This window comes from Podarcis bocagei (genome assembly GCF_964188305.1).
Source record: "Podarcis bocagei genome assembly, chromosome: 5".
NCBI classification, from domain to species: domain Eukaryota; kingdom Metazoa; phylum Chordata; class Lepidosauria; order Squamata; family Lacertidae; genus Podarcis; species Podarcis bocagei.
In genome coordinates, this window is record NC_138129.1 from 19494700 (window position 1) to 19518422 (window position 23723).

The window sequence follows — 23723 nt, forward strand, 5'->3', positions numbered from 1 at the left end:
AGTCTACGTGAAAACAGAACTTCCCAAGGGTAGAACTTATTTGCCACCAGCATGTAAAGGAAAAAATGTCAGGCAAAATATACAAGGCAAGTTAATAGAAACAGGGGAAACTGGATAATTTGTCAGGGCAGGATGGTTGTCTTAAGGTTAGATTATGGATATAGTAAGGAAGGAAGTGTGCTTCAGATTTTCTGCAAGATCGGCTACATCGTAACTGGAAAAGCAATACTCCTAGTACATCCCATGACAAATGTATTAACAAAGGGTACTGATATAAACAGAGTGCCTTCTAATATCATATTACTGTATCTTCCCCACACCCATTTTAAAAATTACTTTCAGAATATGCTTTTCGTGGAGATACCAGAATATCGGAATAAGCACATTCGTTCTCCCATCAAGGTGAATTTCTATGTGATCAATGGAAAACGGAAAAAAAGCCAGCCACAACATTTTACCTATCACCCAGGTAATTATTTATGAAAAGGAATGGAATATGGCACAATATTTGGCAATTAAATATTATTTATCTTTTATCTATCTATCATCTATCTATCTATCCTGCTGAACCAGAATTATCAAGCATTCTGAGATGCTATCTTTTAGCCAGCATTACAATTAACGCAGCTCAAACCATCTCTGAATCAATGAATTCTAAATGCAACATCCAAGGCTACAAATAAAGCTGTACAATAAATCCCTACAGCTTCTTTCTTCACACCTACATGGTTCTAGACTTACACATTTTAACACAGAGAGCAGTTTTCATGGCCAGCACCAATTTATTTTAAAACATGCATATCACTTTATTTTATTATTTCAAAAGTTTGTATACTGCTTAATCATGGTTATCTTCAAGTAGTGTACAGAAGAAGAGATTCAGAATTAAATATATTTCGTTGAATGCTGCCCTATATCTCGCACAAGGGAACTTTTCCTCTTCTTCTCCCCCTGTACATGCCCCCACATCTGTCCCCGAACCTGCTCTGGAGGGTTGGGGGAACCTCAGAACAGATTTAGGGCACATGTGGGGGGAGAAAAGAGGGAAAACATTCTGTTGCCCAAGGAGAATTCTTCAGAATTCCAGTTTTTCTAGGCTGGGTATATGCTGCGGAAGTGAAATATAACATGCTGCGGAAGTGAAATATAACAAATTTGGCCATGCTGCGGAAGTGAAATATAACAAATTTGGCCATGCTGCGGAAGTGAAATATAACAAATTCTCCAATTTTACAGCTAGGGAACTGTCACTAAGATGGTGGCTTGTCCAAGACCACTCAGTGAATTTCTGGCTGGCCAGGTTCAATGCAGTCTCCATCAGGCTACACTGTGGGGCTCAGGTCTGTGCAGTATTTGAAATGAACTAGTGTGATTTAATGAAGTTCAGCAGATTAGTTCAGAAGTCTCTGAACTACACCATAAAGTAGTTCCCACGATTGTCAGGGGAACTTAACATGAATTAAGTCCATTTTGCGGTAGAACGTTGAGCAATTTCTAGTTCAGGTTCATTCTCCTACCGGTGTTTTTGACTCTTTGTCTCTTTGTGTCTTTAAACTTCAAAATCGTAATTGTTGGGAGGAATAAATTAAGCAATTCACATTCTACAGTTTTGATGTTTTCTTAGTATTGTATACTTCTGCACAGCCACTTGTAACATTCTGAATACTGAATATTTTCTGCCAAGGATCCTTTGGTGAACTTGAATTGAACTGTGAACTGTATAAAGAGACAAATGTGAACTGGAAACGTTGAATGCTGGGATAGCTTAGTCAGTAGAGCATGAGAATCTTAATTTGAGGGTTGTGGGTTTGAGCCCCACGTTGGGCAAAGGATTCCTGCATTCCAGGGGCTTGGACTAAAGGACCCTTGTTGATGCCCTCTAATGCTACAATTCTATTATTCTATGAACCTGCGAGTCCATGAAATAGATATACTTCCTTTTTTAAATGAACTTTCCAAGCTATGGGTCTGTGATGGCCCATTCACACATTCAAGCCATCGCTTGGTGTTGCAGCAGCAGACAAGTGCTAACATGAATATGTGAACCAGAGCTAAGACTGGGAGAAAATGTGCAGTGTGTTGGTTGTTAGTACTCATTCTTCTCTCTCCTCTTAACCGTTTCCTAGACGTTTGTTTAGAGCTATGTCCTTTGTGCCCTTTGTTCCAGTGCCTTCCATAAAAACAGAGCCCATTGATGACTATGATCCAGCTTTAATCTGCAACACAGTACACAGTGGTCTAGGAACAGTAACACAGCCTTATTATTCCCACCATACAATGGTCTCTGAGTCTCCTTCCTGTCTTGTGGCCACGATGGCTTCTTGCCAGCAGTTGCGTTCCAGCCTGTCTTCTCCTGAATCTCGATATCCTCAACAAACCCCAGGGGCTGTAATATACCAAAGAAGCAAGAGTCTCAGTCCTAGCCACCTGGGCTACCAGCAATCCAGCTTGATGGCTGCACAAGTTTCCATTCCAGATGTGCACAGGTCTGTGCTGGTGCACACAGGCTCTCCCAGCCAAAGTGCAGCAGTGCTCCACCACTCTCCAGCCAATCAGCAGTCTTCCCCCGTGATTCACTGCTCTCCCACCACCAATCAGCAGCTGAGGTGTGAAAGCCATCAAGAATTCCAGCACATCATGTGTAGTGAAAATTTCACATCTACCGGAGTGAGATCCACCCAACCTCAGGTCAGCCAAGCCCAAAGGTTAAGCCCAACTTCGTACCCTACCGTGATTCAGCAGCAGAGAACAGCCAAAAATGGACCGCCAGTAAGCGATCAGAAGGAAGCAGTGCCAGCTGGAGTCACGGTTAAACAGGAACAGAATCTTGACCAAGCGTATTTGGATGATGGTAAGCACGCTAATTTAAACATACCCTGTTTATCCAGTCTGCACCTCTGCATGAAAGTGGTGTGATGACCATTTTTGTAGGGTTCAACTCTATGGTTTGGAAAGTGTGTGTGTGTGTGTTTCAATACAAAATCTTTCATTTATTGAATTTTAAAAGCTGGCAGTGTTCTTTAAGGTCTGGAAATTTGTTTAATTCTTTTTGGAAAACATTTGCATTAGCATCAGATGCTTTAAATTTATGAGGCATATTCTTTGCAGTTTCACAAACAAAACTTTGAGCTGGAATTCAGAAATGTACACTTAACACCTGAATTTGTGCAGATGCTGCTTCTCTAAAATTCTTTTGTAGTGTGCTGCACCCAAAATGTTTTATATCATTCTATGAAGTTTGCAGCAGGCCTGCAGGTTTTATGTTCTGGACATTTTATAGAGGTACCTGAGTATGTAGATTACCGAAAATGTTGCTTTCTTCTTGTGAATTCAGAGGTTTCTGCTTTTGCAACCAATAAGAAAAGCTGTAGCAAGTTTTGGTTTGACTGCATCCCATGTTGTTTGCTTCATCAATAGGTCAATTAATTGTTTTAAGTTGTAACACACTTTCCTGTTGTGTTGTACAAAGCTGGGATGGGGAAAATTGCTTAGAATTCCACCTCTGTTCATTTCCATTTCAGAACTCCTGGCTATTTTGCAAGACAACAGCCAGGCTCTTAATTTAAACTATACTAGTGTCTTTCATTATAATGGGAGCACCTCACTATGGCATCCACATTTAAATAGAGACGAGTCACCCTGTGTGATGGGTGGAAAACAAGACTTTGCCTTCTGCCACACAACAGTGTTCACAACGCAGGGTTTTACTTTCTCCAATATCAATGAATGACATTGAAAACCATTCGTTTATTCAAGAGGAAGCAGTGATGTGAGCAGCAACCTCATTGGACTAAACATGCCCTATATCTCTCAAACTGTTAAATTCCATAGAATTTAATGAGAGCCATTCAAGACCCAACTCACTGGTCCCAGTTTTAAAATGCACACCCTAGCAGGAATTTCCCAAATAACTTGGCAATTTCGTTGCTGTTGTTTTTGATTTTCCTTCCTATGTGAGCTTTTGCTGAGAGGCTAGTCAACCTGGCGCCCTCTGCATGTTGTAGAACTACAACTCCCATCAGCCCTAGCTAGCAGGTTCATTTATCAGTCTCGTTCTAGTGGCTAGGAACTGGGTGAGGTAACTTGCTACTGTACCATACATGGGGGCCTGTGACTATTTCACTGAAAAGAAGAGGGCCACTCATAGCTCAAAGCCATTCAGGAGGCTTGGCAATTCTGAACATTTTAGGGTTTATCCACACTTCGGTTTTCCTAGGCATGAGACAAGCAGAAGTGTGGACTAACCCTTACTTCGGTTGCTGCGAACAGAGTTGGATTTAAGGGAGGGTGACCGGTTCGCCTGCACTGGGGGCACCACAACAATGATAAACAATGGAGGTGGGGGACCACCAAATTTTGACAATGCACAGGGTGCTGCTGGAATTTTAAAGCTCAAAGTTTGCCACTGCTGTGGATACATCCTGAATTGCATATAGTTTGGGATACTGGCAGTCGTGTTAGTATGAAATGGTTTTCCTACCATAGGGAAAAGGAAAAGCACAACTAATGAAACACATACCAGAGATACCGACTAGGGAGTGAAGTACCAATAGCCGTCCTATCTAATCTTTCCAATGAAAAATTAGCACTGCAAGCCATAATCCTATTTATTTTTTCTGAGCCGCTGTCCACTCTTTCCCCCTCTCATCCCCACAATGAACTTTGGGTCTTCAGCTTACTTTGTTCTGTGTCCAGTTTTCTAACAGCCAGGATTCCTTTCATATCTCATTCTCCTTGAGAGATTTTTCATTTGCTTGTTTTGTTTTTACCATACACCCCCCCCTCTCCTTGAAGCGCTGCCCTCGTTGTGCTGCTACAATTTTGAATTTATTTAAATCAGTATTCATTTATTAAAATAATGCATAGGCTGCTTTGCACCCAAGGATCCCGATTCAGCTTACAGAAGAACATTCCAGCACTTAGGGTGCTGTCCACCTAATCCTGTATTTGGTTTAGTCCAGGGCCATTAATTGCACAAAAGTAACTTAAGGATTCAGTATGTTGGTTGAGCTGCAACAGTGCATGACCCCTGTTCTTTCCTCCTGGGTTCTCCATTTTTCTGCAAGTTGTCCTTGCATTGCATATTGTTACTTCTCCTTTTTTATTCTTAGAAAGTGGAAATGAAGTTGCTCAAAGCTGGCTCTTGGAAGGCAATGAAAGCACCCAGGGTGAACTGAAGGATGTTCTAGGACAGTAAAGGCCGCTATAGGCTTCATTCATAGACACTAGACCAGCCTTTCTCAACCCTGGATCCCCAGATGTTGTTGCACTACAACTCCCATCATCCCTGATCACTGGTCCTGCTAGTTAGGGATGATGGGAGCCAACAACATCTGGGGACCCAAAGTTGAGAAAGGCTGCTCTAGGCTGACTTCTCCCATGACGTTTAATAGCAACTACTTTGGGGTAGGCGAGGCTGTGCTCCACTTGGGAGGTCAAGGCAAAAATCTTGGCTTGGCACCCCAAAGGCTTGTATGCTTCATTTCCCCCACCAAACCATCCTCTGTTGTGCATGGATTCCGTCTTTGGTTTGACTCGCCAAGAATTGCCTCCAAACCATTTGCACACTTGCTTCATATCATGACTTGGATCCTTGGTTGGCATAGTTTGCCTGATTTGAACATGCTGCTTTGCCTAATGTGTACTTCACAGCAAACTATGATTTAAGGAACTAGGAAAATGAGGTGGGAATCCACATATGAGAGAAGGGAGAGTCAAGGCTGTGGCACATTCATGGTTCAACTTAGGGGATGGAGGATGGGACACACCTCTCATCTGTCTCCAGACAAAGTTATCAGCTACACCACATCCTTGCCATGAATGAGGAAAACATGCCTAAAGTGATGTAGAAAGTCTCTTGCATTTTCTAATTTCCCAATGCCTGGAAAACATCCATTCATACTTTCACTGTGATATTTTAATGTAGCTACTCTTTTCTGCCTCAGACACACTGAGCTTTGATGAAAGGACAGGAAATGCAAAGTTTTTCTTCTGCTTTCCCTCGAGCTTTTAGGGTGAGCAAGTTTGTATGTTTTTGAGGCCTGTGGTTTGATTAGAGAAATGATAAGTTATAATTAGAACAACTTTTTGTAGCAGGCATGACCATTTTTCTTGCAATTCATCCTGGGGTGTAGAGGATTTTTTTGAATAATTTTGCATGTAGCTGAATTACAGGATTAGGTATCAGTTGTGTCTTATCTTTATTGATTCTATGGGGTCTTCTGAACATATGCATGTGTGTATAAAATGTGTGAAATGTTCTATACAGTGTCAGGCCATTGGTCTTTCTAGCCCAGTATTATCTGCTTAGTCCAGCTGCACAAATATAAGATGGAGGACACCGGACTTGCCAGTAGGACACGTGAAAAGGATCTAGGGGTCATAGTAAACCACAAGCTTAACACGAGTCAGTGGTGTGATGCAGCAGCAAAAAAAAGCTAATGCTGTGCTAGGCTACAGTAACAGAAGTATAGTGTTCAGATCAAGGGAAGTAATAGCACTGCTCTATTCTTTCTTGGCCACACCAGACCTGGAATACTCTGTCCAGTTCTGGGTGCCACAATTTAAGGAGGATATTGACAAGCTGGAATGTGTGCAGAGGAGGGCAACCTAGATGATCAAGGGTCTGGAAACCAAGCCTTATGGGGGAAGGATGAGAGAGTTGTGTATCTTTAGCCTGGAAAAGAGGAGACTGAGAGGAGATACGATAGCCATCTTCAAGTATCTAAAGGGCTGTCACATGGAAGATGGAGCAAGCTTGTTTTCTCCTGCTCCGGTGGGTGGGGCCCAAACCAATGGATTCAAGTTACAAGAAAGGAGATTCCAACTAAATATCAGGAAGAATTTTCTGTTAATAAGGGCTGTTTGACAGTGGAAACAATTCCCTCAGGAGGTGGTGGACTCTTCTTCATTGGAGATTTTTAAGGAGATGTTAGAAGGCCACCTTTCATGGATGCTTTAGCTGAGATTTCTGCATTGCAGGGCGTTGGACTAGATGATCCCTGGGACCCCTTCCAATTCCAATTCCAATTTTATTACCCTATTTTTCACCCTATAGGACGCACCATCCCATAAGGCGCACCTAGTTTTTTTGGGGGGAAATAAAGGGGGGAAAATATTTTTTTCCCAGGCGCGGAGCCGGGGTGGGGGAAGTTCGAGCTTCCCCTGACCCCAGCCCCCAAACAGGCAACTCTCTGCAAGCCGTGGGAGCGCTCCCGCTGCTTGCGGAGAGGTGTGCGAAGCCTGGAGAGCGTGAGGGGTCGGTGCACACTGACCCCTCTCGCTCTCCAGGCTTCAGCGAAAGCCTGCATTCGCCCCATAGGGCGCACACACATTTCCCCTTCATTTTTGGAGGGGGAAAAGTGCGTCCTATAGGGCGAAAAATATGGTACTTTCCTTTGTATCAGATAGTCTGATATATTTCTAACTGATGGTGCTAGGGACTAAACTTGGGATCGTTTGGGTGCAAAACATGTTCTGGCATGGAGTTGTGCCTCACCTCTTTCCTTCTGTTCATGCCAGATTTCCATAGGAGAAGCCATGGCTGCTTGCCTTGTAGCTTGCCTCTAAAATAGCAATGGCTCCAGTTTCTTCGTGCCTTTGCTGCAAACAAGGCATTTGTTTCTTTAATGATTTAGAAAGGTGTCTGCTCTAGGGTAACCTATATGAATTTGCAGTTTTTTGCTAGCCAGTGTGACTTCTCAACCCGTGATGTGATAACATGTGTCCTCCATCCTCGTTTCTGATACAGGATTTTATAACTTCTCTTGCGATAGGGCCTGACTCTTATCTCCAAAGAACTGTTGTTCCACAGAAGTCATGGAGAGGCTTGAATAGCTGTTTGTAAAATGCACAAAGATCTTTGGCTATAAGGTGCCACATACTTGGCTCGCTGCCCAGGTATGTCCATTATAAGGGGAAAAGGAGGGGAGGACAAGCCCAATTCCTTTTCAGAACTCTTCCTCCAGTAGTATTCTCAAGTGGCTTGCCCGACCATCTGACAACATGCGAGCTACAAATAAAAAACGATAAATCCAAACTCAGCACCGGAGGAAGGAAGAAAATGAATTGAATGATTAAAAAAAAAAGTTGTTCTACTGGCACTTCTTTGTTCTTGAATTCAGGAATCCTTTAATTGGTACAGTACAATGCCCGCAGGCAAGTTTTGCTATAAAGCGTTTCCTGTTCAGAAGAACATACAAAATCTATTAAGAGAGCAAGATCACCACAGAACGGAACTTGAGAGCCTCGCTCAGAGTACATATTCACAATTTGTGTTTGCACCCATCACGCAAAGGGTCTCTCAGGCGACAGGAAAGCCAAGAGGGGAACAAAAAACCCTCATCTATTTGGGAAACGAATATTGTTAAATCAAAGGATTGGGTGATCCTTGGGGAAGATACCTTCACCTGCCTTGCAAGCTGAGCATTCTTCTTGTGAATTTTTTGAGTGCTTCGTGCATAAATAGTGAGAATTTGCCTGTCTTGGAGCTCTGGCAAATACCGAACTTCAGCATCCTCTGGGGACAAGGTAAAAGACCCCGACAGTTAAGTCCAGTTGTGAACGACTCTGGGGTTGCGGCGCTCATCTCGCTTTACTGGCCAAGGGAGCTGACGTTTGTCCGCAGACAGTTTTTCCAGGTCATGTGGCCAGCATGACTAAGCCGCTTCTGGCAAAACCAGAGCAGCACACAGAAATGCCGTTTACCTTCCCACTGGAGCAGTACCTATTTATCTACTTGCACTTTGACGTGCTTTCGAACTGCTAGGTTGGCAGGAGCTGGGACTGAACAACGGGAGCTCACCCCGTTGTGGGGATTTGAACTGCCGACCTTCCGATCGGCAAGCCCAAGGCTCAGTGGTTTACACCACAGCACCACCCACGTAGTTCCAAATAAATAAGGGCAATAGCACACCAGTTACCTTGACCAATGGTAGTTCCTGGCAGCAGGCAAATTGATCACCCTGAGCAGTATTGGATGACATCTCTCATCCAAACCATCCCTATTCATGGAGGGTTCAGCCAAGGACACTGGAAGAGCCAAAGTCCAGCACCCTGTTCTCAGTGTGGCAAACCAGATGCCCGGGGGAAGCTTGCAAGCAAGACCTGAGCACAACAGTGGTCTCCCTACTTTGTGATTCCCAGCAGCTGGCATTCATACTGCCTTCCACCAGTCTCCCCCCTTCTGAGGGATTAACCATTCAATAGTGGCCGTTGTGCATCAGGTTTTATGTGCATAGGCTGTAATCAGGCACTGTAATCAGGGCTGGCACATAGTGGTGTTTGGCAAGGATGCTCTCGTTCCCTTCCATTTGATGGACTGGTTTAGATTAGAAGTATCTTCCCGTCTCGGTTCTTGCGTTTCCTCAAAAGCTATAGCTGTGCATGTTAGTGCAAAACATTTCCATGTGGATCAGGCATGTTAAATGCAGCATTTGACCATGGAACTGAGCTTGGCGAAACATTCCCCATGGGCAAGGACCTGCCTTGGGCAGAAGAAAGAAGCTGCCAGGTTTTCCTAACCCTTCCTCCTTGCCCTGCAAGTTTTTAATACGCACCCTTTCCATATTGGGCTGTTTTTCTTTTCTCTAGTGAGATTCTAGGGCAGGCATGGCCAGACTTGGCTCTCCAGTTCCCATCATCCCTGACCACTGGCCCTTTTAGCTGGGGATGATGGGAGTTTTAGTCCCAAAACATCTGGAGGGCCAAGTTTGGCCATGCCTGTTCTAGGAAGTGTGCCAGTTCACAGCTGCATCAGTTTGCCCCCTATTCAGATCTCATCATCTCCCCAGTTTTCTTTTTGCAAATGCCACAGGTGAGATGTGTGCAAAATTCACAGGGCAACTAGATGCAAAGGGGAACAGGAAAACAGAGAGAAATGCAAGTAGGTGCACCCTGCAGGTATGAGGAGCTGCTCCTGGTTGAATTCTTCCTTCTATATACATCTAATTGGTCCTTTGCATCTGGCTACCCTTTAGATACATTTACTATTCCACAATATCCTGTGGGCTGTGCATCAAACGTTGTAACCCCTCACTCATCTTTTATACAGCACTTTTAAAAATTTGCAAAGCAGTCGGGGTGTCTGTCCTCACGATAATTTCGTGAGATAGCTTCCTGTCACTCCCATTCCACAGTCGAGAGTACTGAGGCCAAGAGACGTTCCCCAAGGCCTTGCAGTGATTTCATCCCAGAGCCAAGTCCAGCTCTCTCTTCATTGGACCACATTGGCTCTAAAGCCGCCAACAGTTACCAGCACTGAGAAATCAGTTTCTAGATGACACACAACCACTTTCAGTGATGATTTTGAAATACGGTAAGAGTTGCCCAAGAGGAATGTGGCTGGGAACTCAACCACAATAAAACTCATTCCCAGACAAGCTGTGGACATGATTGCACCACAATGTAAATCACGAGCTACTCCCTTGCTCCTGTAAAGGAGGCTATAGAAATACCAAAGTCATTGACCAAAACAAGATGTAATGTCACAGTAATTTAGGGTTGCCACGCGTCCAGACATATCCAGAATACTGCAGTCAGCAGCCGTGTCTGGGCAGAAATCGGCAAAAATGTCCGGGAACATCCAGATGTATGGCTACCCATGTCGGCAGTGCCATTTTTGCACTAAAAAATAGCTCAAGGCCAGCAAAAAATTTTGCATTTTTTAATCTACAGTAATTAATTTTTTAAAAACTGTTAAAAGGGATGTTAACAAACTCTGCATGAAGCATCAAGTCAGAATCTTCTTATTTTCCCCATTATACCGTCTACGGAACTGAAGCATAAATATTTCTAATTGAGCTCAAGAGCAGTTGGTCTCTAACCAGGCTGCACTATGATTTATCCTTGACTCAGGAACTTTTTCAACTGCTGTGGTTTAGCTCCTTCAGCTCCATTTTCCTTTATCCCTATTCTCTCTGTCCATTTACTGACTGGAGGTCTCTCGACTGTCGTTCTCCTGCTGCCCATCTCTGCTTCCAGCTCCTAACTGAATCCTTCCACACTCTCCCTGATTCCTACTCTAGCATTCATTTTCATGCTACTCTTCCTCCAAGGATCTCAAAATTCCTTGTCCCCATTTTATCTTCATAACAACCCTGCAGAGGCATGTTAGGGTGAGAGAAATTCACTAGCCCTGCATCACTCAGTGAACTTTGTGAATGAATGGGGATATGAGCCTGGGTTGTACTGGCTCATGACTGAGACTTTACCCAAGGGTTGCCGGTGTTATTTTTCTCAAAGGACTCTCTTAAACTTCTCCAGATGTTCAGCAATTTAAGGTTTTCCTGACACGGAGCTGGGGGGGGGAGTACATCTGCTAAATTTCTGTGCCTAACAGATAGAAAAGACTCAGGAGTTTGATAGGAAATGGCCCAGAACAGTGCCAAATATCTCCCTCATTTCACTGGGCCTTCATGCGGCTGGCCAGTGTGAGCAGCCATCTTTTCCCCTCTAAGAATGCCCAGGGAATGATGATGTCACCTTGTTCCTATTCGGCCATTCTGCAGCAAATTGGAGCAGTGTCTGTGACTGGTGTTCTGCTGCTATTTCATGTGGTGGCATATTCCTTCCCCCCTTACTTTCTCCCAGTTTAGGAGAACAGCCAGAGCTCAGTGGCAGAGCATCTGCTGTATGCGAAGAAGGTCCCAGGTTAACTCTCTGGCATCTCTAGGTAGGGCTGGGAATGGCGCCTGTCTAAAATTATGGAGTGCCACTGCAAGTCCATACCCTTCAACATGTCCCAGAGGAAAACCAGGATGTGGGTCTTTCGGGGCCTTGCTCCCGCACAAGTCATTTGACCCATGTGAGAGCATGCCCCCCCAATGTGCATCTTTCAGGGCCACAATCTCGTGGGAACCAGGTGACTCCTACAAGAACATGGCGCCCCAAAATTCGTGTCTTTTGGGGCCGCGATCTTGCAAGCATGGCACCCAAAAATGGGATGTCCCGATTAAATAGGGAGAGTTGAGGGGTATACCAGTCCCATCCACTGAGCTGGATGGGACCAGTGATCTCACTCAGTATAAGGCAGCCTCCTATGTTAAGGGGAGACAGAACAAAAAACCCTACCACTTCCATAGAACAACAAATAATGAATTTCTGACTCCTCCTTTAATTATTACTACTACTATCTCTCACCCCATCCCTGACACTGGCTTTCACCTTACCTAACTTGTTTTCAAAGTAATCGTGATACGTTGCATGGACTTGAGTTCTTAAACAAGGAATTGCTAACCTCAACCACATCACGATTTCTCACTGTTAGCTGCAATCGAACATTCTCCTGAACCCAAGGGGTTAAATGTGGGGACAGGGGTGCGCCCACACGCCCCTCTTCTAACATCCTTGCATATGTTGCCCATGGCCATCAGCCACTGACTTTCCCTGTATTGCATGGAAAAGTCTGCATAGGGTTTCTGCTCATGTCCACTTGAATTTTAGTAGATTCCTCTGCGTGATCAGAGACCCTGTTTTACTGGGACCCCCTGTTGCACAGGGAGTTCTGCTTATGTCAAATGAACGAAACCAGAAGCTCCCTGCAGGCTTTGCTTTGGGTACCAGGGGTGAGGAGCATGAAGCACATGAGACTTGCCCCTGCCTTTAGTCCTTGCATGTTCAGGCGAACTCCTGAATACCACTATTAATTTTAACACAGATATTGGTCAGGAAGAGAGTCTGCCTTTTCAAAATAAATATTAGGAGAAGAAATAAAATTGAAAGCTTTTTTTTTCTAGATTCCACCAGCATAAAAATTATGCTCACATTTCCACTGCATCTCATATTCATATTCAGCAGCCGCTTAGAATCTCATTACAAAAATTTAGCTCCTGGACAAAACAGACCATGTAATCATTTATAAATAAATGTCAGTTTGATTTATTTGTTGCAGCCACAAGACTTAAGAACCACTCGTTAGCACTTGGAACAAAATTTGAATAGTATGAAACATCCACACACTGTAAAACAACAGGTACTCTCACACTTGTTCAGTATTAGATTCAGGTAGGTAGCCGTAGGTATTTCGACTTGTTCAGTAGTAAACAAGTATAAATATTTTGATTGAATAAAAACATCCAGCATCAATACAGAACAGCTGTCCATATCAGAAATCTCCCAGTAATCTCACATTGATCCATATAAAGAGCATAGGAATTTGCAAAATGCAATTGCACTGTTGCCAATTTCAGTTGAAATTCACAGATATGTGCAGTGCAAATGGCTACATGTCTACTCAGAAGTAATACCCATTGAATTCAGTGGAACTTTCTCCCAGATGTGTGCAGTGCTTTTTTTCTTCTTAAAAAAATGTTTAGAGATACTCTCATTTTCCTACTCACATTGAAATACTGCCCCTCAGTGAGGCCAAACTTAGATTCACAAAATGTTTAGGGGTATGCGTACTCCTGTGTCCCCCCCCCCCAAAAAAAGCACTGGGTGCATGTATAGGATTTTGAAGCATAGCACTTAGAATCATAGAATTGTAGAGTTGGGGGGACACTGAGGGCCATCTAGTCCAACCCCCTGCAATACAGGAATCTTTTGCCCAACATGGGGCTCAAATCCACAACCCTGAGATTAAGAGTCTCATGTTCTTCCAACTGTCTTTTATTGCAATATGGAAGGCATTAGCTGGAATCTAAGAAGGGTGAAAGCATGCCTAAGAATTGGTCTATGTCAACTAAATAGTTTTAAAACCTGTTTTGTTATTTAAGCGTAACGTACTATGGTGCTGCCTTAGCCTTGCCCAAAATAGCTAAGCTACATCGAATAAACACATCGTGTACAATGTTTCTGGCTGCAAGTGGTCTGATACCCATAAAGCAATTGACCAAAAAGCCAGATGTCTGAATCACTGAGACAAATTTTTGGGACCAGTTGAAAGTTAGGTTGACTAAATGTAATAGGGCCTTTCTCCAAGAAGCACATTTTTGGCAGTTTTATCATCCGGCATGGATGGTAATCTAATCCAGTAGTTGAAAAGGGTACAAATGTAGCTTAATTTCAACTGGTAAATGTCCAATTCCTGTGCTTAAACAAACAGAGTGAACACCTGGCTGGGGGTTCCTTATGTGCAGATTAGAGTTTTGCTCTGTAAGAGTTTGAGACAAGGCAGCAGTGGGCGCTCCATATCTCTGCACGATGACGTAACTGTGGCCAATAAAATGTGACGCACAAGTGGTATGGAAATGGTTTCCATGTCCCTTCACATGACCTGTTTATTTGGCATTCATCCTGCACAAAACTTATGTGGAAGTTAGATTATATTGAGCATTTTCTCTTATTTGTTTGTGGGGCAGTTATCCGACAATGGACATCCATCCTGCATTTATCCTGATTTACTTTCATGCTGTTTATAGATCTCCCCATTAGTCATTTGTTCATCCCGCCATTCACTATGCATTTCCCTGTCACTTTCCAAACCACGAAAATATGCTTCTTTTTTAAAAGTGCATTTACTGTGCTTGGGCAACAGAGCCTTTTAATCTACTTTAGCTATGCAAATTTAAAGTTGAGTCCCTCTCAAAAGAGTGACAGCCTGGATGAACCCTTTCTTACACGTATTACAGACGACCCTCTTTTATTGCTGTGCATCAGAGGCAAGAGTTTGGTGATGGATTCTATTCTTGATTTTCTGAATATAAAGATTTTAAAGTCTGAACTTTACCACCTCTGCATGTTTTGCCAAAACATCCGGTGCTTCCCCCACCCTCCCTTGGCAGGCAAGCAATGAGAAAGAAATTACCTGGTGGTGAATCACGCCAATATTCCACCCGTTTTGCCAATCCCTTTTCTAAAGAATAGTTGTGTGTTAGGGGGAACCTCCTATCTACCCACAGCTGTATTTGGCATGAAAGCATGACTAAGTTTATTCACCAAATCTAGGACAACTCTCTTAAGTTGGATGCTGCAGATTTCTGGAGAAATGTTTAAACCAGACAGGAACTAGGCTAGAAAGAAATACTGCAGCGAGGAAACTAGTGTTTGGATGGGCTATAGACCAGATTGATCTACCATCTGCAATTAGACGAGAAACAAACAAACAAATAAACCCAAGAGTATGTCTAGAACCAACCCAGGGACTGAGTCATCTGCAAGAACAACGATGAACACAAAATTACAGCATGTACTTTTGCAGCATTCGCACATAGGAAACATCTGGTTGGTTTAAATCTCGCTCCTTCCTTTTCTGGCCTTCTTAAGTTCAGAAGGTGGAGGGTATGGAGAACCCATTTGTGCAGGTTGGAGGGAAATCCTTAGAGCTTGAGATCCATTGGGGAGAGTGAAGCAAGTTGTCTCAGGAAGTTGATTTTGTGTGGTGTGAAAGGAGAGCAACTTGTTCGCTATTTAATTCATTATTGCTGTATTTTTTTACTGCTAGAGGGGCCTTTTGTATTATACACTTCAACCTGGGTATCGGGGTGCCATTTGTTGTTTTGACTTAGGTAACAAAGCACCTTGGGCTGTTCTTGTTAATTGAGGCCCATGCTTACACAGAGTTGTAGTCAACATTAGCAGACCCATTGATATTGATGGACACGACAAACCTAGCCCCATTAATTTCAATGGGTCTACCCTGGGTAGAAGACAGTTGGTGGCAGGGTGCTGTTGCTATCCCTGATTTAAGCAATATATTTCTTACATTGATTGCTAGGGTTGGCAGATATCAGTCAAGATATGTCTGCTTTTAAATCCTACACGGTCAGGATTGCCATATGCAGTCTCCAAAAGGGATCCTGTGTATTTAAGAGTTGCAAAAATGTCAGAACTTCACCATGCATGGCTTTCCTCATTTTGTGACATTACAAGAGAGAGTTCAGACTTCATGGAGCATTTCTTTCTGTGCTACAGGAATGCAGGACTTTCTCAGGAGTATAGCCTTGGGTTATATGTTCTGCCAGATGTATCTAGTAGGGTCATCAGAATGGAGCACACATGTGCATTTCTTCTTGTTGCGCTTCCACTTTGGTTCATACTCTTCATTTCTTCTCCATCCTTTCCAGAACCTTGACTGTCTTGCCCATCTTTTTGCAAGCATTTCTCCCCTTTGCACTTGTCATAGCTATGGCTGGGCTGCTTGTCTCAGGAGTGCAAAGTAACCACAGCAGATGTCCTCTTGCCTCCTAAACCCTGGACCCTGAAGTGTCAGTGCCTGCTGGTGGAGGCAGCCGTAAAAGAATACTGCAGGAGACTAGGTTTTTGCTCTGTGAGTTTTGTCTGAAGTCTTTGTTTCAGTCGGAGTTAGCAATGGTCCGTTGGGGGAAAGGGAGGCTGTTCCACCCTTTCAGCTATACGGAGAGTTGCATTCCAGTTCACAGAAAAGGTGCCTCAAGAATGTTAACACTGCCATATGGGGTCATAACCAAAGTTCTCCATTATACGGTGCATGATTAACTTGTGGAATTCATTGCTGCAAGATGTGGCTGTGGCCACGGGCTTAGAGGGCTTTACAGGGGCACTAGACAAATTCATGGACGATGAGAGATCTGACAAAGGCTATTCAGTAACAGGTTTGAAAGGGATAGCTGGGGGGGGGGCTCTGAATATGGGAAAAATTTGATTTCTCCCCCTCAATAAAAAATATGCATATCTGTGCATGCTATACACTAGTGTTTCAGGGAATAAACTGGGAGTAAACATTTAGGGATTCTATAGGGAGACGAGATATCAACAGAATGGTGGAGATAGTTCTATTTCATACCCCTCTAAAACGATAGCATTCTGAAGCAAATAAATCTACAATCCCAATAGAAATTGTAGGTGCAAGACAACCTGTTTATAGATAATTATTCCAGATTTGTTTGCAGAAATTTTGCAGGGACGTTATACAAGCCTGGTTGTTTATTGAGTGTTCTGATTTGTTCACTGGGAGGTTACATAAGGTGCAACAATCATTATCCTCACTTTCCAGTGCATTTATTTTCCTGTCACTTTACTTATTGCAAAAGTCTGCTTTTTTGGTTAGCAGATGTGTTGCGCCGGAGCGCCGTATCAGCTTTAATGGCGTGACCTGAGTTTGCCAGTATGTGATTGAATCCCATTTGAAAATATGCAGTCTCGGAAGTGCCCTTAGTAATCTTCAAGCCAACAGTATTTTAACCTGGTCTCAGTTGTGTTGCATGTTCTGAACTAAGCAGCATCTTCTATATTTCATGGCGTTCTGGAGTGTGGGAAAACCCTTTGAAATAAGGCTAAGAGACATTCCATAATATAACAGACACATACTATCTGCACATTAACCAGGGAGGCAGCTAAACCTTGCATGCAGAAATGTAAGGTAATTTGAACTGGACTAAGAAATGCAATCAAATACGTGGAGTTTGAATTTGTTTTCTTGATTTTCTATACAGGGCTGGTTGAGCATTCCCTAAGTGTGAGATGGCTGAAGTTGGTTTTGGTGTATGTGTATTTTTTGTTTAATAAAAAATTACTTCATCATCTATGAATGAATCAAGTCAAATATAGGACCGAGAAGAGAGAGAGAGATGTATGAATGACTCCTCTGACATTTGCAATGTCTCATTTGGGGCTGGTTTATTTGGGTGGTTTTAAACCTCGATGGAAAAAGTGAGGATGACTTAAGGCTAGCAGTGACACACAGTTGTGTGTATCTTTCCTCCTCCTTTAAAAAAAAATATCACCAGAAGCATCCCCAGGAGGCTAAAGGTTTAAGTAGATGAACAGGAGTGGGGAGCTGCTGATTAACCCTTTCCCTTCCAGTCATTCTACCCCCCAAAACCATCTTCCAGCTACTTTTTCCAAACTGAGGGAAAAGATATGGGATCCTGTATATTTTCCTCCATGTGTAGAGATGGTTGGTTATGAGCACGAAAAACATGGGGAAAGGGTGAAACTGCCTGCCACAGCCAATCCTCTGCTTAATCTCCCACAGCTACTTTTGATTAAGGGAATCATCCACAGCAAGCTCAAACAGCAGCATGTTATATCTCGTGTGAGTAAATGAAAAAGTGCTACTTTTGGCCTCAAGTGGATGAGGGCAATCCAGGTGCAATATTAACCTCATCAGACTAAAAATACGGTCTGTATATGTAATATATTATTGGCTTTTTGCACAAGATCGCTACCCAATGTCACAAGCCAGCGCAGATTGAATGCACTGATTTCCGCGGCTGTAGGAATCTGAATGCATGCAAGTGAAGACATATCTGTCTTGGCAGCTCAGTGGCATACAGGAGCTCCCAGGTTCAGTTCCTGGCCCTTCCAGTTAAAAGCACCTGGTAAGAGGTGCTGGGAAAGACATTTACCTGAGACCCTGGAGAGCAGGTACCAGCAGCTGGGAGTACTGGTTGAGAGGGACAACTCATTTGACCTGGTACAATGGTATGTTCCTATATAGGTAGTTGTTGAATGAAAGGGGGGGTGAACCTGGTTACTATATGCTGCTTCCCCTCAGGATTTAAGGCCATGGTCCTCTGCTCACTTATGTGTGCAAGCACACAGACCTTTTTAGCTCCAGTGGGATTTGCATACGTATTGGCTGGGTTCGAGGTTCAGGTGAATCCCTCTACTGTGTGGACACGTATGCCTTCAATGAAGTGTGTAAAAAAAAGATTAAGGCAGAGGAGTGATTCATGATGTTTGGCATGGGAGGCAGAGAAGGCATCATGAGGAGCCCTTGCAACGGCAGCTTTTCTGAAGCAGCATTTGTGCAAGTCTAGAAACAAGGACGGGTCAGGCGGTGGTCTAAGAAGCAGGCCCGGGGAAAGGATAAATCTCTAGAACAGCCCTTTGTTTAATTTTATGTGGGTTAGAATTTTATGTGGGAGAGAGAGAGAGAGAGAGAGAGAGAGAGAGAGAGAGAGAGAGAGAGTACAAAGACAAGGGAAGGCTTCTTACCGTCCTTTTCTATTCAATATTTACAGGCTATAGAACCCAACCTCTTGGATAATGACATTGTCCCAAGTGAATCTCCACCCTCCCCATCTCTCCCACTTCCTCATTCTTCACTTCTACGGGAGCTGCTACGTGCCCTCTGCCTTGAGCCCTTTGCTCTCCTACTTTCAAGACTCGCCTGGGGTTTTTGGGGTGGTGGTGGTGGTGGTCTAGAATGCTTTCTAAAGACACCATGTCCATCAGCTGTCACCCCCCTGGTGCCTCCTCCTCCTCTCCTCTCCCATTATTTTCCAACTTTTCCCTTCATCTACATTCGAGCTGTGACCTCTCGCAAAACACTGTTGTAAATCCATACTGTCTTCCTCTTCCTGCTCCCTGGAAGGTTCAAGAGGGGCAGGTGGTCTCCACCATTCCTCCTCTGCCCAGCCTCTGACAGATAGAGACTGAGACTGCTTTTGGCACCAGTCTCTGCCTACCACCAGCTCTGACTGCCCATCAGCAGCATAACACCCTCCTTCACATATTACCTCTGAGGGAGAAGGTCCCAGGTTGAACTTCTGGCATTTCCAGGTAGGACTGGAAGAGTCCTGCCTGAAACCATGGAGAACTGATGACAGTCAGTGTAGACAGTACTTAGCTAGATGGACTGAGGTATCTGACTTGATAGACTATAGCTCAGTAGGAAAAAAAGATTTCCCACCCTTGGTCTTTAGCTGTTGCAGCTAACAGACACTGGACTAGGCTGTTCTTATTTATGGTAGCTTGCACAGTGCCCTAGGCCCAGAGATGTTTGAAAGGAAGGCGTACAACTGTAAGGCTACTCCGTGGGCCTTGCATGGTCTCTAATCCCCTCTGCTGTCACTAGTCTTTTGGCACTTGGGAAACCAGTGAAAAGTGTTGGTTGATGATTATGGATAAGAGGCCATATTGAACAGGGCAACCAGAACGATCAAGCGCTTTGAACACCTTCTGTGTTAGGAAAGTGTACCTTATCTTGTGGTTTTTTTAGTTTGCAGAACAATGCTAAAAGGAAGAGATAATTAACGATGGGGAAGAAAGTCATTCGGTTCGTATTTTAATGTAAACCCACCAATTTTGCGCCAACGATAATGCAAACCGAGACACCATCCTTCAAAATTTCCACTTTTCCAAGTGTTGTGATGCACTTCTGTGACCCAAAAATTAATAGAAAAATTCACAATTCATATTAGTGAAAATAGCATGTATAAATGCATTGTGTAGGAGAAAACTGCTGGAAAAACCACTTTATTGCACAAAATTTTATGCAGATACATATGTGCTAAGAGAAATTTGCGCAATCATGCATGCAAAATTCCATGCAGGCTTTTTTTAAAAAAAAAGAATTGCAAACTAACATGGGCAAAGTGTGAACACCAGGTTGGGAAAATAAGTAACTGAGAGAAATTGAAATTGACAGATTCCTCCTTCCATAGAAATAATAGACGTCTATTAAACATTGCATGTGTTTTGAATTCTGTAATACTTATAAAACCTTATTTAACAATAACTTTGGATAAAGAGAACTTTATTCTCCCTGTCCCATAATCCTAGGACTTGGGTCCACTTAATTTAAACCAACTGAGAGACAAAAGAAAGTATTTTTTTCACATGATGCAAAATTAATATGTGCATTTCCTCCCCACTAGATGTGGCAATAGCCATTGGCTTTAGCTGGCTTTAAAAGGAGGTTAAATTAATTAATGGAGGATAAGTCTGTCAGTGGGTATGAGTCATAGTAGCCAAATGCAGCATCCATGTTTAGAATCAGTATGCCACTGATTACAGTGGGAGAGGATTTTTGCTTTCTAAAGTGGCTGGCCAGTATGGAAATGAGTACTCTGAATTTTACTAGGTTATAGCTTCATCTACCAGGGCTCTTCTTGTGCTCAGTGCTATCACTGGGGGCAGACCCAGCAATAGTGGTCTTTCTAGTCCATGGGTAGGCAAACTAAGGCCCGGGGGCTGGATCTGGCCCAATCACCTTCTAAATCCGGCCTGCGGATGGTCTGGGAATCAGTGTGTTTTTACATGAGTAGAATGTGTCCTTTTATTTAAAACACATCTCTGGGTTATTTGTGGTGCCTGCCTGGTGTTTTTACATGAGTAGAATGTGTGCTTTTATTTAAAATGCATCTCTGGGTTATTTGTGGGGCATAGGAATTCATTCATATATATTTTTCAAAATACCAGTATAATATGGCCCCCCACAAGGTCTGAGGGACAGTAGACCGCCCCCCTGCTGAAAAAGTTTGCTGACCCCTGCATCTAGTACATCAGGAAAGTATTATTGCTATTGCAAAGGCTTCTCCAGAGCTTGACCTTCTAAGTAAAAATGTTCCCTGTGTTCCACAAGTCATTAAAACCACCCTCTCCTCCTTGTTTGTATGTAGAGACGGTTTCTCCCCCCACCCAACCTGGCAGTGCAAATAACTCAAGCCTTTAATCACAGCTAGACCATAATATTTACTAGCATTTCAGCAATATTGTGGCGAACAGATCAAGACATTCATTTCCTCTTTTGCATGCAGTGAGCGATACATGCAGTGCACGTCTGGTTTATGGCAGGAAACTCATGTTGCTACACACAGATGCTCGGCTGCGCACCGAACCCAGCTAGGTTTAATTGGGATGATTTGAAGCAAATGAAGGAGAGAGAGAGAGGAGGAGGTTTAGGAGGAAACACAGCCTCTCCCTTTGGCCCCCATGTTGGACCTGTTTTGTGTTGCTTTGCTCAGGCTGTTGTTGAGGGAAAGAGCCTGACGTCAGCAGCCATTGTGTGCTGAAATTGGGTATAGGCAAATCTGCCAGTATCAATTTCTCTCCGTTTTTCATTTTGCCAATCTAAACCTCAGTTTCCACACCAGTTGGCTTTAAAAAAAAAAAAGTCCTCATCTGCCTCTTAGTGTGAATTTCTTCTAAAACACACTTTTATAAGCAATTTTTGCCTAATATACACAATTTTTGCAGAGCATTTCCTCCCAATATAATTCGTGTACAGTGGTACCTCGGGTTAAGTACTTAATTCATTCTGGAGGTCTGTTCTGAACCTGAAACTGTTCTTAACCTGAAGCACCACTTTAGCTAATGGGGCCTCCTGCTGCTGCTGCACCACCGGAGCATGATTTCTGTTCTCATCCTGAAGCAAAGTTCTTAACCTGAAGCACTATTTCTGGGAGTCTGTAACCTGAAGCGTATGTAACCCGAGGTACCACTATATGTTCTTTTCACAGATCATTACATTTCCTCTCCTCCTGGTCTTCCACTGACAATGCTTCATTTATCTACCCCGAATCCTCCTTTTCCTTTTGCTCACTGGGTCACAATTCTCCTCCCTGTAAAACATTGGAAATGCATGAACCATCCTTTGAAAGGATGCTGTTGCTTCTATCCTTTCCTCTCTCACTGTAGCCTATTTGTGTGTCAAATTTTGAACTGTAAGCTTCTTGGGGCAGGGACCTTGTTTGTTACTCCCCAAGATGCCCTTCATATTGCTGTGTTAGCCATCACTTCCACAGTCCAGGAAGTTAAAATTTCTTGCCTCGAGAATGCGAAGCACACTGTAGCGTCTTGCTAGATCTGTTATGATGGCAAAACAAATTCTATGGAAACCATTGTGAAGGCTGGCCTGGGACAGCTGGGGAAAGCCTTGTGTTGTTGATGTTTTTGGCATCATCTTGATCTGGATTGAGATCCTCGAATTCTGTGGGGGGAACCCAGGAGAGAGCATTTTTTCTTCTTTTTTTCCATACCCAAAGTGAAGCCCTGCCAAGCTGGCATAAACGCCCTCAACTTTCCAGGAGCTTCTTTCCAAACACAGTGTGTGCCGCCTCCTAAAGATAGTCTTTACAGTGGCCAGGCCTGGTGGAAAACATGAAGTCTGCATGGATTAGCCCAGGAATTCATTTGGACTGATGACTTGGGCTTCCCTCTATAAACAGCAGTAGTGTTTTCATCTTTTGGACTGGGCTACACATTTCGGATCCCTCCTCCTCCTCCTCCTCCTTCCTGATAGGCTTGCCTGAAGTTCAAGCTGTGCTGCAGAAGGCACATTGCAAAACCCTATTTCTGAGCGTGGAAAATAGCATGAAATCAATGTGGCATGTTATATATATATAAAATAAATAAATTACCCAGTTCTGCTTTCAGAGGGGGCTCTATTTTACTTTTTAAAGAGCACAGGAGTAGGCTTTTCAAAAAAAAAAAGAAGAATATTTTTATTTCCAGGTGAAAGGAAAAATAAAGTTTCCACTTTCATCATTAGCCTATGGCATGATTTTTATTTTTATTTTTTATAAAGTTCCCTTTGACCAATTTCCTTAAAGCATTGCACTCAGAGTGCATTCCACTTCTGGGTATCTTAGCATGTGTGTGTATTTTATAAGGAAAGGGTACTGATTCTTTTAGTGGAAGCAAAAGCTTATATTGGCAGAAGAATAGATAGGCTTTAAAGTTACACCAGATCTCTTTATTGGGCAGGAGTGCAACATAACTTAAAAATAATTAATATGGAATCAAAGTGGGGTGGGATTGAGATTTCTATGAAATGCATAGTGCTGAAAATTGCTTTCACGTTTCTAAGCGCTAAAGTGCTTTAGCATTTTTCTCAGAAAATTTCTTTTCCTCCTCTCCCTAGAAAAAGGAAGCTCCCTTGTAAGTCTCCCCCCCCCCAAGTACCAACCCTGAACTACCACAATGCCCTATTATTGCAATGCAATACCCCAATGCAAAATGATGGCCAGGGTGCTGAAACGCTGTTGCAAGGTATCAATCCCTGTTAAAAACTTAATTCCCTGGCCAGAGTGCTGGAAGCTACACAGGTGAGTGGTGAGTCCACTGCAGATCGCTCACAC

At 43.3% G+C, this 23723-nt stretch overlaps 1 protein-coding gene across 7 annotated transcripts in view; it reads left to right on the forward strand.

The window, feature by feature from the left end:
• NFATC2 (nuclear factor of activated T cells 2) overlaps nucleotides 1–23723 on the forward strand; it is a gene marked incomplete at its 3' end in the record, with an annotated part of 141752 nt that overhangs the window by 92489 nt on the left and 25540 nt on the right. For 6 of the 7 annotated variants that reach the window (XM_081196104.1, XM_081196105.1, XM_081196106.1 and 3 more), the window contains exons 8-9: nucleotides 343–469; nucleotides 2168–2851. In XM_081196104.1, the coding sequence (XP_081052230.1) occupies nucleotides 343–469; nucleotides 2168–2851 (811 nt within the window). Of the gene's footprint in view, nucleotides 1–342; nucleotides 470–2167; nucleotides 2917–23723 lie in introns of those variants that run through there. The other variant, XM_081196100.1, reaches the window with a different exon arrangement.